This window comes from Uloborus diversus, chromosome 2 (genome assembly GCF_026930045.1).
Source record: "Uloborus diversus isolate 005 chromosome 2, Udiv.v.3.1, whole genome shotgun sequence".
In the NCBI taxonomy this organism is placed as follows: domain Eukaryota; kingdom Metazoa; phylum Arthropoda; class Arachnida; order Araneae; family Uloboridae; genus Uloborus; species Uloborus diversus.
Genome location: NC_072732.1, coordinates 48,524,183 through 48,537,274, shown reverse-complemented (window position 1 = coordinate 48,537,274; position 13,092 = coordinate 48,524,183). Strand labels below are relative to the sequence as shown.

Genomic DNA, 13,092 nt, shown 5'->3' with positions numbered 1-13,092 from the left:
AAGTCTTTTGAAAATATCAATATCTGTTTCAGTGCCATAAGATTCACTACTTTAATGTTAAAAAAGATGATTTAAAGCACTTCGATATGCAAATCCCAGTTTGGAATTGAACAAGAAACTCACTTTAATTTTAATAACTTCACTATAATTTTTATTTTATGAATATATTATTATTTTATACATTATTATTATTATTATTATTATTCAATGGGGGAGGGGAGTGGCACTTGTCAATATCGCCTAGGGCGGCAGAACTACTAGAGCCGGCCCTGCTGGTAATACAAGTAGGAAAAGTAATGCATCTTGCTAAATGTACATAATATTTGCCATACTAGATAAAAAGAAAATTTCATTTAAGCACTACAAAATACAAATAAATAAAGTGACTACCAGCAACAGGCACTAGGATCAACTAGTTTTAGTCGAATTTAATCAAACCCTGATGAATATCAAGAACCCTCTTCAAAAAATTTCAGCCAGATGCTTTCAGTACACCATTCCAAATACCCACAATCCCGTTGAAGAAGTAATTTTTCCTAATAACAAGGTTAGCTTGGCGTTTGAAAAGCTTAAACATTGACACCTGGTTTTGTTGTCTTTGTTACAAAAATTAATACAAAAACAAAAAGCAAATACTATTCAATTGATTTATAAAACAGAAACAAAATACCGCAAGAGAAACTGTAACTGGTTCAGCCATACGGTTTCCATCTGATTTCTCATAGAAGTGTTCCAATCGTAAAAGTATCCTATGGTCATCTAATCTTTCGAGGGTCAATACATGAATGTTCTGAGGCAGTCGTCTTCTCAAACCACGAAACTAATGACAAAAAAGTTATAAATTTCATAAGCAAAGAAACATTTTTACACATTGTAGCATAAAATACCGAACATCAATCCTGAATTAAAACAAGTTGTTATAGTAATTTTGTACTGCTGAAGACCTGTACCTCAGAGCCAGAACATAGGACACATAATCACAACTTTAGAGGAGAGAGAAAAACATTTTGTGTGGTGTATGCAAAAGATTGGACGCTTGCACTTTTAAAATAAATGGTAAATGATTATTTATATATATATATATATATATATATATATATATATTAGAATTGCATTCAAGTGGCTCGATGTGGAATAGGATTGATTCTACATATAAAAAATGCATTAATAAACAAAAAATCTCAATTTTGGACCTACGCCAGTCTGGTTCTGAGGTTCAGAACTGTGCACTACCTTTTTTCAACTTCCCAAAAAAATTTTCAATAAGTTATTTGGCAGAGAGGGAAAAAATCCACTGCAAAATATTAGCTTAATCAAAAATGCTAAGGGACTGTTCAGAAAAAGGAAATTAAAAGAGGCATGTTGTTTTGAAGCAAGGAGTGCATTTTTAAGTATAGAGGATCAATCAGTACAGCATTTAAGCCCTGCACTCTTAAAGAAGGAAACAAAATCGAATACATAAAGATTATATCAAAAAATTATAAATATCAGCACAAGAAGCCAAATCAGGAGAAATTGGAACAAAGTGTTTTTAGTGGGAAAATCACTAAAACTAAATCTAGTAATGTATTACAAAGTAAATTTTCCTTTAATGCCTTTATAGAATTAGAATAAATGAAACTAAAATACACTGGCCTCAAAAAGTTAAAGTACAACCGGTTTTTTCAGTCTAATTTACAAATGAATAAATGTAGAAACAAAAAATTTGCAGGATGTGTGCATTAAATGGTATTTTACTGAAAGCGTTATAGAAATTTGTATAAGTGTATTGCAAAAAACGATTTATAACAACAAAAAAAAAGCAATCTTTGCGGAAAAATTCATTCTTGAAAAAAAAAAGGAACATTACAGTGTTAGGTAGTAAAATGCCATAGAAACAATACAAAAATGGGTTCTAATAAGGAAAGTGTTCCCCCTAACTTGAAATCATTGGTGGCATCGATTTTCCATGCTGTTTATTAAGTTGTCGGATACCGGAATAGGATGCGAAGACCAGACACAGGGTAAGGACTGTTCCAGCTCATGTAATGACATTGGAGGAGGATTATAAGTATTAACCTGTCTGCCAAGATTGTCCCAAAGATGTTCTATTGGATTCAGGTCTGGAGATCGAGCTGGCCATTCCATTCATTTCAAACCGGGATCCTTGAGATACTCCTCAACAATCCGAGCTCGGTGAGGTCATACATTATAATCCATCAGAATGAAGTCATTACCAATAGCACCAGCATGTGGGCGGACATATGGATTAAGGATCTCATCCCGATATCTCAGACCAGTCAGAGTTCTTCCATGGATCACATGCAGGTCAGTGTGATCACCGAGCGAGATCTCTGCCCAAACTATGATGATTCCACCATCTCTATAACTGTGCCTTTCAACAGTGTTGGATTGATGGTATCTAGTGCGCTGTACCCTCCAGATCAGTAGACACCCTGAATCACTCTACAATGTAAATCTGGACTCATTTGTGAACAGCACATAAGCTCATTGCTGCTAGGTCCAGGAAACATGTTCTTTTGCCCAGCATGAGCGGATCCTTCGCTGTGGTCCATTGAGGGGAACACACACAACTGGTTGTCTTGCATAGAGACCTGCATTGTGAAGACGATTTCGCACCATAATAGCAGAGATTCTTCTTCCCGATGCTACAAAGTGGTCTGCAACGAGCTACGGCACAGTAGTGATTCTTCTCCTTCAGGGTCGAAAGAACTAGAAAACGATCTTCTGCAGGTTAGAGGTGCGACATGGATGGCAAAACATCGATGTTAGAAATTAAAACATCGATGGTATTGATACAGCGACCAAAAAACATCGATGCTTCCAAACATCGATGTTTTAAAACATCGATCTTTTTATCAATGTATAACATACATTTTTGAATATACTACACTAATTTAAGCAATACAAAAGAATACGTATCGACGAATATATTGAAAATTCTGAACCTCAAATCATGAATATAATTTATTAAGGATAATTTCGCAACATCTTAGTATTATAGTAGGGCAAAAACTGATAATAAGACAAGCACCGATTAATACAACTAGTTATAGTAATAAGGAAATATTTTCAAACTAAATGAAACTAAAAGTAAATTTACATCAAAAAAGAATCTAAGAAAAATGTATCATAGCACTTACCGTCAGTTTAATGATGAGAAAAGGCTGTGCTAATTATTTTAAAAATACAAAATTAATTCTAACAATTATTTTTAAGAGCAAGAAATATGTGTTGTACTGATAATTAATAATTAAACACAAATTGTAAGTAATAGAGGGACGACTTGTTGGGGGAAGTCGATAAGTAACCCCGAATATTGGTGTTGACAGTTGGAGAAAAAGAAATTTGTTTACATTGTCCTCTAGAAGCGCATTTCTCTTTTTGCAGACTATCCCACCAGTCAGAGATACATCTCTTTCCGATGGAACAGAAATTGCCATCACTATCAAATACTTTAAAGCAACTTTTACCAGTTCTCTCTTACCAGTTATAATTCTCACCCTAGTAACGTGCAGGATATCCCTTTAGTTTAAGAACTGGAGCCTTGAAATAGACTGCAAGCTCTGGCACCAGACTACCAGTGTTAGGTTCTTCCAATAGCTTTGACCTTTTCCTCACTCTCTAGTTAATCTTTTGCTATCTTGTAGTTATCTTCCTAAAAATCATCCTCTACACAAAAAAATTGATCTTATAAAATGGGAGCAAAAAATGATTTTTTTTTTTTTTTTGGCAACTCCATAAGTAAACTTAATTACCTAGTGAGAATATTGGAGCAAATTTTATGATAATTTTCAATTAAAATGCAAAAGCATCAACATCGAAACCATAACATCGATAGTCCAAAAACATCGAAAGAAAAACAGTGATGTTAAAAACATCTATGTTTTAACAAAAACATTGATGTTTCCAAAACATTGATATCGAGGTTGCACCCCTACTGCAGGTGTTGTAGCTCGTGGTCGGCCTGGAAAAGGTCTTCTGGACACAGAATCTTCGGATTGGTATTGATTCCAAAGTTGCTGAACAACACTATGAGACACATCAAGGCGTCTAGCAGAATCAGCCTGCGACAATCGCATTTCAATCCAACTGCCCTCCATATTAACAAATCGGATAAACGGAGTCTTTGAGACATTATTGAAACTCTATTGACTATTGTCACCAAAGCTGCCAAGAATAGTTGAAAACCAACACAACTTACACACAAAAGGACAAATGCTCGATATTTGCATATTTTTTTCTCACCCGAAAAGCTATGTTTTTTTCTATAAAATAAAAGTGGTAGCAATCACTTTTTCATAAATGGTTTTAAAGATCGTCATAATCATTCATGCAAGCTTTGCATTTTATTGTTGCTGCTAATTTTTTTCATCGTGAGCTTCGAAAAACATGTTGTCCCTTAACTTTTTTAGGCCAGTGTATAATTCTTGAATGTTTCTTTAAACTATTGCAACACCATAACATTACAATTAATCCCATAATTGTTTAAATTAATATATGCAAAAAAAAAAGTTTTATACTTACTTCATTCAAAGAATGTCTGGACAAACTTGAAAAATTCATTCTTGCAAAAGAAATTACAGGATTATAAAAACGCAACTTTGCAAGACGCTTATTGAGAGCCGTCATTTTTTCAATGGATCCAACAGTTAAATAGTGTGAACCTCTTACTACCAAGCCTCGGCCGTCATAACCAGGTTCATTTAATGCTTCACTTACACCAAAACCATCATCAAAAAGAAGTCTTCTATGCACCTGACAGTATGATAAAAAGAGTCAAAAAATAATCTCTATTGAAGAGACATATTCATGTTTTGCCAGTTAAGTTGTCAAAATTTTCATTTAAGTTTCTCCAATATATTGCTATGAGAGATAAACATTAAGGTGCACAATTTTAAATGCATAAACTTCTTACCATAAGTTCAATAGAACCATCCACAACACTGCTGCCACCTTGGGCCCTATCAGGTAAAATAGATAGTTGCAAGTCTTTATATTCATCCTACAAAACATTTCTAAATTAAACACAATGTTCATATACATATTTATTGTATGTTGCTAGCTTTAAAAAGCATTGGTCCTTTTTTGTTACCCAGATCAAGATAAAAAAGGTTACATAATAAAAAATCAAAGAGAAAAACTCCAAAATGAACATACCCGAATATAAATCCAGGATGTTACTGGATAATAGTTACCAGCTATTCTTTCAGTAATATTCCAAGGAAAATTTTCTTGGTGATTTCGTCTAAAATATCAGAAAAAAGACTTTTTAGAAAAGTAAAAAAGTAAAGTTGAAAACAGGTCAAATTTACAAAAACATATCAAGCACATGTTTCAGGGTTGCAAGAAACCCTTTTTTCAATGCAAAAACATGTGAGTTGATTTGTATCTGCCGAACATTCTAGTCTTTTTTATTTTGCACCCGTGAACAAATTCTTAAACATAGAAAAACAATAAACAGAAAGGCAAAATTTAGAATATTACTAAATGCTACTTACATTCTTTTCATAGTTTCTCTACTGTTTGTATCTGTGTAAAATATTCCATTGTTTTCCATTCTTGTGTCAAAACGGGTAATGATTTCTCTTCCAATATGATCTCTAAAATTGAATAAATAATGAAATTAAACAAACAATTTTTATTACCTTTTTAACAGTGCTTCCACAGCCCTCAAAGCAGTGGTTCTCAAACTTTTGGGAGTTAAGGAGATGTTTTGGATCGCCCTTTTTTATACTACAGAGAAGCTATGAAATATTGCAAAAGTTTTATAATTACTAAGTCTATAATTATTTGTCAAGTAAATCATTATTAAACTACTTTCATGCTCAAAATTGGTTCATTCGGAGTAAAGACAAGATTCTGTGAATGGCATAGTTTTTAATACAAAAACAAAATTAAAAAATATAAAATTTAACTCAAATTGTTTCAAAACTTGACATTTGAGGTAGAATTTTCAAAAACAAGCATGTTGGGAGAGTATGTACAAGAAAAATCATTTTGATACAGTTTGGTGTAATTTGTGCAGTAGTGAAAGAACTAAAATTACAATCAAACATTCAATTTATATGCAAACATTAAAAAAATAATATCAACAATTTGTAAAACAATAAATGTGCAAATTAGAAAAAGTTTTGGCAATTTGAAAAAAAAAAAGTTTTTGCAAATTGAACTGCATTGGAAGATAATTTCAGTTAAACGAAAAAGATTGCATTAAATTCATTCAATTTTATAAGTTTTACTTTTAATCATGTTACGAAATTAAGTAGGTACTGTTACACAAACATTTTTGAGACACAAATTAATGGTTAAATAGAAAAATAATTAATACAATAAATACGCAAATGATAGATAAAAGCTTTTTCTTTTATTAATAAAAAAATCTTGAGAGTTCAATAATTTTTTCATTACAAATCTGTTAAAATGCAACTTTCTGAAAACTTACTGCACTGGAATTGGTCCAATAACCCAATCAAATTCTATGTGACTTTGTCCTTTGTAAAGCCGAATAATCTGACTTATCCATGGGGCATAATACTGATGAACTTCCTCTACAAGAGGGCCCTGGAAAAAAGTCATGCATTAAGAAATCTCAAAAAATTCATTCAAATTGAACACCGCTAACTATGAATGATGCAAACTTGGGAAAAAAACATTTAGTAAAAAACAAAACAATTTTTGAAAGCTTTTTATTAGTATTAGGGGTAAGGTACTTAGATGAGCTTCTTTTACCTTTACCATAAATTTTGAATTTAAACTTTAGATTTTTAACTATAGTAATGCTTACTCCTAAAAGTTTTTCACACTATTACAAAGCAACTTTGAACTGTACCTTTTAGTATATCTTAAATTCTAAATACATGAATGAAAAGATTGGGCTATGAATAATTAGTTTATTTCATTCTTCTTTTGCACGGAAATCTTGATGAATAAAATGAATATGAAACGTGAAGAAGTAAGATTTCTAGTAAGAACATTATTGATAAGAAAGATTAATCTTCACAGAAGAGCCATCCACAATAATGACAATTGACATGAGAAATTTTTTTGAGCGAATAAACAGAAACCATGGTCCTGAAGCTGGAAATGTAAGTGAAAAGTCAAAAGAATTGGAAGACACTATATGGTTCACTTTATGGTGGTAAAGGGGAAACAAATCTTATGAGGCTGAATTTACTTCAAGGAACAAACGTTTTGAGGAAATCACAAAATCATCATCCAATAGAATTAATTAAGCACAAAATTTTTTTTAGAGATTAAACTATGCAGTTATTTCAATTGTTTTTTTAAACAGTTATACTAAATATTCATTTAATTTTCCTGAACAATTTTTAAACCCTTTCAATTCCCAAGCTAATCTTGAAATTAGGAAAAATTTTACTTCAGCAGAGCAGTTGGCATTTAGAATAGTTTGGAATAGGGTGATTAGTCTTTAACAAGGCTCTTGATATACATAGAGGATTGATTAATGCACTAGGACCAGCCTAGCTGGGCCGAGAGTCTGTTGCTGATTGTCACTTATGTTATTTGATTAAATTCATATCATCTTTTTGTATTTTCACAACTCTGAGTTTTGTTGGATAGGTAAAAGGCTAAATACATTCCCAACTCTTTTGCTTAGATCTTGGAACTCATTCCATTTTCCTCTGCTTTTTTCCTCTGCATTCTTACATGCTCCAAATGATGCAATTTTCAATTATTATAAAAGAGAAGAATCGATTTGTTACAGGAAATATGTAATATTTTCTCTTGGCCATTGTATTTTCAATAGCAACCACATCATTGTCCAAACATGGTAAGCATGATATGCTTTTTGGTTCAAGCTAAAATAATGCTATTTATTTCATTATGTTTAGTGATGTTCTACATTCAATAAAAAGACTCTTGTTGAGTTAAAAATGAGTTTAGACTTATTTCAAAAATCAGTTTCAAACTGAGTTACCATATCACCTAGCATTATCTGGCATGTCGGATAATTCAAGATTTATTTTGCAACAGAATAAATGTAATTTTCCCAATTCAGTTCCAAGCAAAAAGCAAACCACTGCAAGGGAAAATAATAATAAATCCCGAAAGTAACCTTCTTTCAAAGAAAAGTATTGCATATAATATGTGCTTGTTATTTATTGTAGGTCATTATTAATGGATTTAATTATATGCCAATATAATTAATTCAGCAGCAATCATCATTACGGTGATTTGTTCATATTTTTTTAAATAAGTTATTTTAGGTTCGTTTTAGAGAGGTAAGTTTAATTTTTATTTACTGAATAGCTATGGTAAATTCTTTAGCGCTGGTTTAGGATGGCAACTTACTGTTTAAATGTTTGCTTACTTAGCTTGAATTTAATTTTTATAAAATTATTTATTACTGTATTACTCGGCATTATCCAGCATGCTGGAAAAAAGCGAGGTTCACCAGCATTCAGGGAAATTCAAATTTTCTGGCATGTTTTAGCAGTTTTTAGCACATTTTCTGGCAGTTTATTTTGCAACAAAACAAAAGTAAATTTCCCCATTCAATTCCAATCAAAAAGCAAACCACTGTAAGGAAAAAAATAAATAAATCCCAAAAGTAACCTTCTTTCAAAAAAAAAATGTATTGCTTATAATATGTGCAGGTTATTTATGGTAGGTCATTATGAATGGATTTAATTATATGCAAATAAAGTAATCAATTCAGAAGCAATCATCATCACTGCAATTTGTTTAATTTTTTCTTAATAAATTATTTTAAGTTCCTTTTAGAGAGGTAAATTTATTTTTTTAGTAATTGAATAGCAATGGTAAATTCTTTAGCGGGCAATAAATTACTGCTTAAATACTTGCTTACTTAGTTTTAATTTTTATAAAATTATTCGTTATTAATTAATATTTTTCTTATTAAAATAACAAATAACATTGTTAGTAAATATTTTTACGAAATTAAAATGTTTATTAATACTAATAAGATATGTATAGAACCTATATTCATTTTTAATCTGAACATATATCTTTTATAGTATTTTTTCCCTAACCTTCTGGCATGCTGGGAAGGACCAGGCAAGTGTTATTGAAAACCTAGTGACCCCCAAATTTTGTTGCATGCCAGATAATGCGAGGTAATACAGTAACCATACAGTAGTAGAACTTTTCCAATTATTGTTGCATATTTACTGCTGCTAAAAACCATCACATATCCATTAATTTTTTTAAATACAAATCTGGTTTAATATAGCAGCATAGATGAATAATATTAATATAACAAGGGCAAAAGAAATATTTGATAATGTCTAACATCTGACTGGAAGATTTAGTTCTATTAATTTTTGTTTCTAAGTGCTAACACATATCATTAGTCTTACAATTAGCTCCAGTTTATCAGTCTCAAAAAAGAAAAAAAAAATTATTTTTAGAAGAAAGAAATATCAGCATTGCTTCTTTTAATAATTCTTCAGTTAAATTACTTTCACAAACATCTGCAAAAAATAAATCAATTGTATCTTAAAAAAAAGTGTAATAAAACATACCTTAAACACTCTATATGTAATATTTTCAGCCAAAGGATATGCATAATCATGTTGTGGATTAAAGGCATATGCCCCAGAAGCTCTCTGAATTCTGTAGCCAGGCATTCCTTCATAATAATAAAATGACTGCTTAATTGAAATTCTGGTATCAGTTTCTAAAACAATTATTTCCTTTAACAGTCCAGAATAGCCGTCGATGATAATTTTAAGCTCCTGAGGGGGAAAAAAGACATTTCTTTTATGAACAAAACATGTTGATGCAAACCAAGTGTACTAAAACACATTGTTTATACTATTCTAATAATTGCTTAGTTTAAAAATGTTTTTTTAAACACTTCTATTAAAAAAGGAATTTTTTATTCCTTTGTATGATTTTCTAGCAAACTGTTTGTTTTTATTTAATTGTTGAACTTGAATTTTAACAACACTCCCTATTAATATAACCTAGTTTATATTAATAGAGTTACAAGTTTTCAGGAAATACTGCTTTGAACTTACAAGCAAAAATGCTACTAGACTTTTAGTTTTTCTGCATTTAAAGTTAAATTACAGAGGCCAGGAGATTAGAATTTGAAAACAAACTTGATTCTATCTAGGCATTTTCTCCTAACCATTGTTTTAATAAATGCCCTTTGTCAAGCATTTTGACCAAATCAAGAAAACGATTAGCAAATAAAGCACTAAGCATAGAACTTAGGTCATCATATTCTATATTTTTTATCTGAAACTTTTTCAATAAATGAAAAATATTCATACAGCCATACATTTTTATCAAACATTATCTAGCAACTTATTGAACATATTAACTATAGTACCTGGACGACTGAGCCTCGCTCGGCTTTAAAAGAATTATTTTTTGTCAAATTGTGTTTTTTTAAGGTTCAATACTTTTCCAAATATACTTGAAAGCTTCACGTTAACGAAATATTATGTACTCGACCTTCTTATAACACTAAAGTACCAAACAAAGAAGATTCTGAATATAATTAAATCAACATTTTGCTTTAAACTATCTGTTACGTTTGTTTCTACTATACTCTACTTGTCAGTAATTAAAATATTTTGACCTTAGTTTTGCTATGGTGAAATCGGTTTTTAACCGAATACTTCCTTTCATACTATGATGCATTTCACGATTTTATCCCAATCGAGATTTTCTTTTTGAATAAGTACTTTTAGTTTTTACGCCAGAAAATGCTACATACAGCATGATATCCATCAAAACTGATGATCCACAAACCATTCCAACAAATGATAACAACTGTCTTAACAAAACATAAACAATCTTAAGACATACGTTTCTTCGAAATAAAATTTAGATGCGTGATTTAAAAAACATGTTAAACTATTTGAAGTGTAAAAAGAAAATAAATAAATAAAATAGGACGATCAAGCAATAGTTTCACTTAAAAAAAGAAAAAAGTCTTACGTCGACTTACATAATGCTTTTGAATTTGTTTTCAGTCAAGAGTGTTTGAAATTAGCCAAAGTGGCCAATATCAGCCAAGCCTGGCAACCCTAAGCAAGTATAAAATTTTAAAGCAAGAAGAGACAAATTTTCATTGTTATGGTTGCAAATTGTCTGCCTGATGCGTCAACTCACAGTTTACTTCAAGGCTTAACTCAATTTGACTTTATATTAAAAAACTGCTTTTTGTAAAAAAAATCGTGTTTTTACAGAAAAAACACTGATGTAGATGAACTTAGAATGCAAAACTACAATTAAATCCAAAATTTCATCCAAATCGTTAGAGCCGTTTCCGAGATAAGAAATATATATATACCCACAAGAATTGCTCGTTTAAAGATATAAGATGATAGAACACCTGATAGCTATTACACATTATTTTCAGTAACAAATAACTTAATTTTTCAAGAGCTTACCCATCTCGTTTTCTATTTAGAGAAATTTACATGTATTCTTCACCATTTTGTATACTGATTGTTTACAGTTTAAACATTTCTTCAATAAAAAAAATTACAGTATACTCTCGATATATCAAACTTCAATGTCTCAAAAACCTTGATATGACAAAAAAATTATTTTTCCCCTTGATTTTGTGCATTTATCTAATGTTATTTTTCATTCTTATGTGGAAGAGTTTTTAATCAAAACCTTGTTTTGTCGAATATTTTTCAAAGTCAAATATGACTTTTCCAAAAAACCTGCAATTTATTGTCTTGAAGCAACTCAAGGAATGTTTCTAAAAATTTCTCACACCCTTCATTATTTCTATCAAGAAATCGGAATGATTCAGAGAAGCTTATTTACTTTCATTCTAGAGCAAGGGGTTGTCAGAAAATTTAAGTGCTGAGAAGTCCAAAAAAAAAAACCTAAAGCTTATCGCCCCTTCTCACGCCATTTTTTTTGACTCTATTTCCACCTCCGCAAAAAGGGGAGATGAACGGGAAACCCCTTTAGAGAAACGGGATGTGCAATCCTTTGTCTAACTTCTTTTGTTCCAGGGCTCTCTAAACTCGTTTAAAACCGTTTTGCAACTTTTTTTTGGTAATCCAAACCTTCGATAAGTTAAGTCGTTGTAAATCACTATATTTTGCTACATCACTAGAGTGTTCTTTTTTATTCGTATTTTTGTCTTATTTCTACAATTAAAATTTTTGTTCTTGTATTAATACTTTTTTTTCTTCAACTTTCATTACATGTTACACATTTATTTTTAACCATCGTGACTAATTTTTAGAATATAATTTTATTATTGTTATGACCTTGTTATCTCGAAAGTCGATATCTCCATTTTTTTTACTGTCCCTTCGACTTCGTGATATCAAGAGTATACTGATTTAAGTAGGTTAAGAAAGGGAAAACAATGTTTAAAAAACCTAGCTAAAATACATCAGATTATTCAACTAATTCAACAAAAAATTGTTTAGATTTACAACAAATAACAAATTCACAAAATGGTAAAAGTTAATGAAATCTCATACCTCATTTTGTATTGTAGCATCTTGTATGGTAATGGAAAGACGACCACTTTCTATGTCACCGACTGGTTGATAATCTAAACAAAAATCCAATTTTTACTTAATGACAAGTTTCTTTGAATCAGAATTCTAAAATGCATTATACTGTTTAATTCAATGAAACCAGGTACAGAAGAATCTTGGTTATTCGAGCTAATTGAGATTGCTAGGGCCTTGGATGTTGAAAAAATCTTGGTTAATAGACAGGGCCCGATCAAGACAAACTGGTGCCCAAGTCCTGAGTAAAAATTGGTGCCCCCCCTCCCATGAGAAGATCAGCACAATTTCAAAGTCAATGTTTTGTACTAGAAACCTAATACACTAGAAACCTACACATTACTACAGAAACCTGGAATTTGAATACCAAACACTTGATAGTCACCATATTAATCATAGTTAAAATTGCCTTACCTTAAGGTGAAAATGAATTTAAAAACAATTTAAAACTGTAAAAATAGCAAAAAAAAAAAAAAACCTAATTCTGACATTAAGCTTTGAAAAGGCTTTTTCTGGCTTTAACAGAGGCAAATATGTCGATCACATACATCATCGAAATCTAATTTTGATGTCACAGAATTTTCAATAGTCAATAAGAAAAACG

At 30.9% G+C, this 13,092-nt stretch overlaps 1 protein-coding gene across 1 annotated transcript in view; it reads right to left on the bottom strand.

Annotated features, from left to right (window-relative positions):
- LOC129217022 (lysosomal alpha-mannosidase-like) overlaps positions 1–13,092 on the bottom strand; it is a 48,288-nt gene that overhangs the window by 3,261 nt on the left and 31,935 nt on the right. The window contains exons 14-21 of the mRNA XM_054851254.1: positions 12,456–12,529; positions 9,510–9,722; positions 6,446–6,564; positions 5,502–5,603; positions 5,161–5,248; positions 4,919–5,005; positions 4,528–4,758; positions 671–820 (exon numbers count right to left, since the gene is read on the bottom strand). Of these exons, the coding sequence (XP_054707229.1) occupies positions 671–820; positions 4,528–4,758; positions 4,919–5,005; positions 5,161–5,248; positions 5,502–5,603; positions 6,446–6,564; positions 9,510–9,722; positions 12,456–12,529 (1,064 nt within the window). The remainder of the gene's footprint in view (positions 1–670; positions 821–4,527; positions 4,759–4,918; positions 5,006–5,160; positions 5,249–5,501; positions 5,604–6,445; positions 6,565–9,509; positions 9,723–12,455; positions 12,530–13,092) is intronic.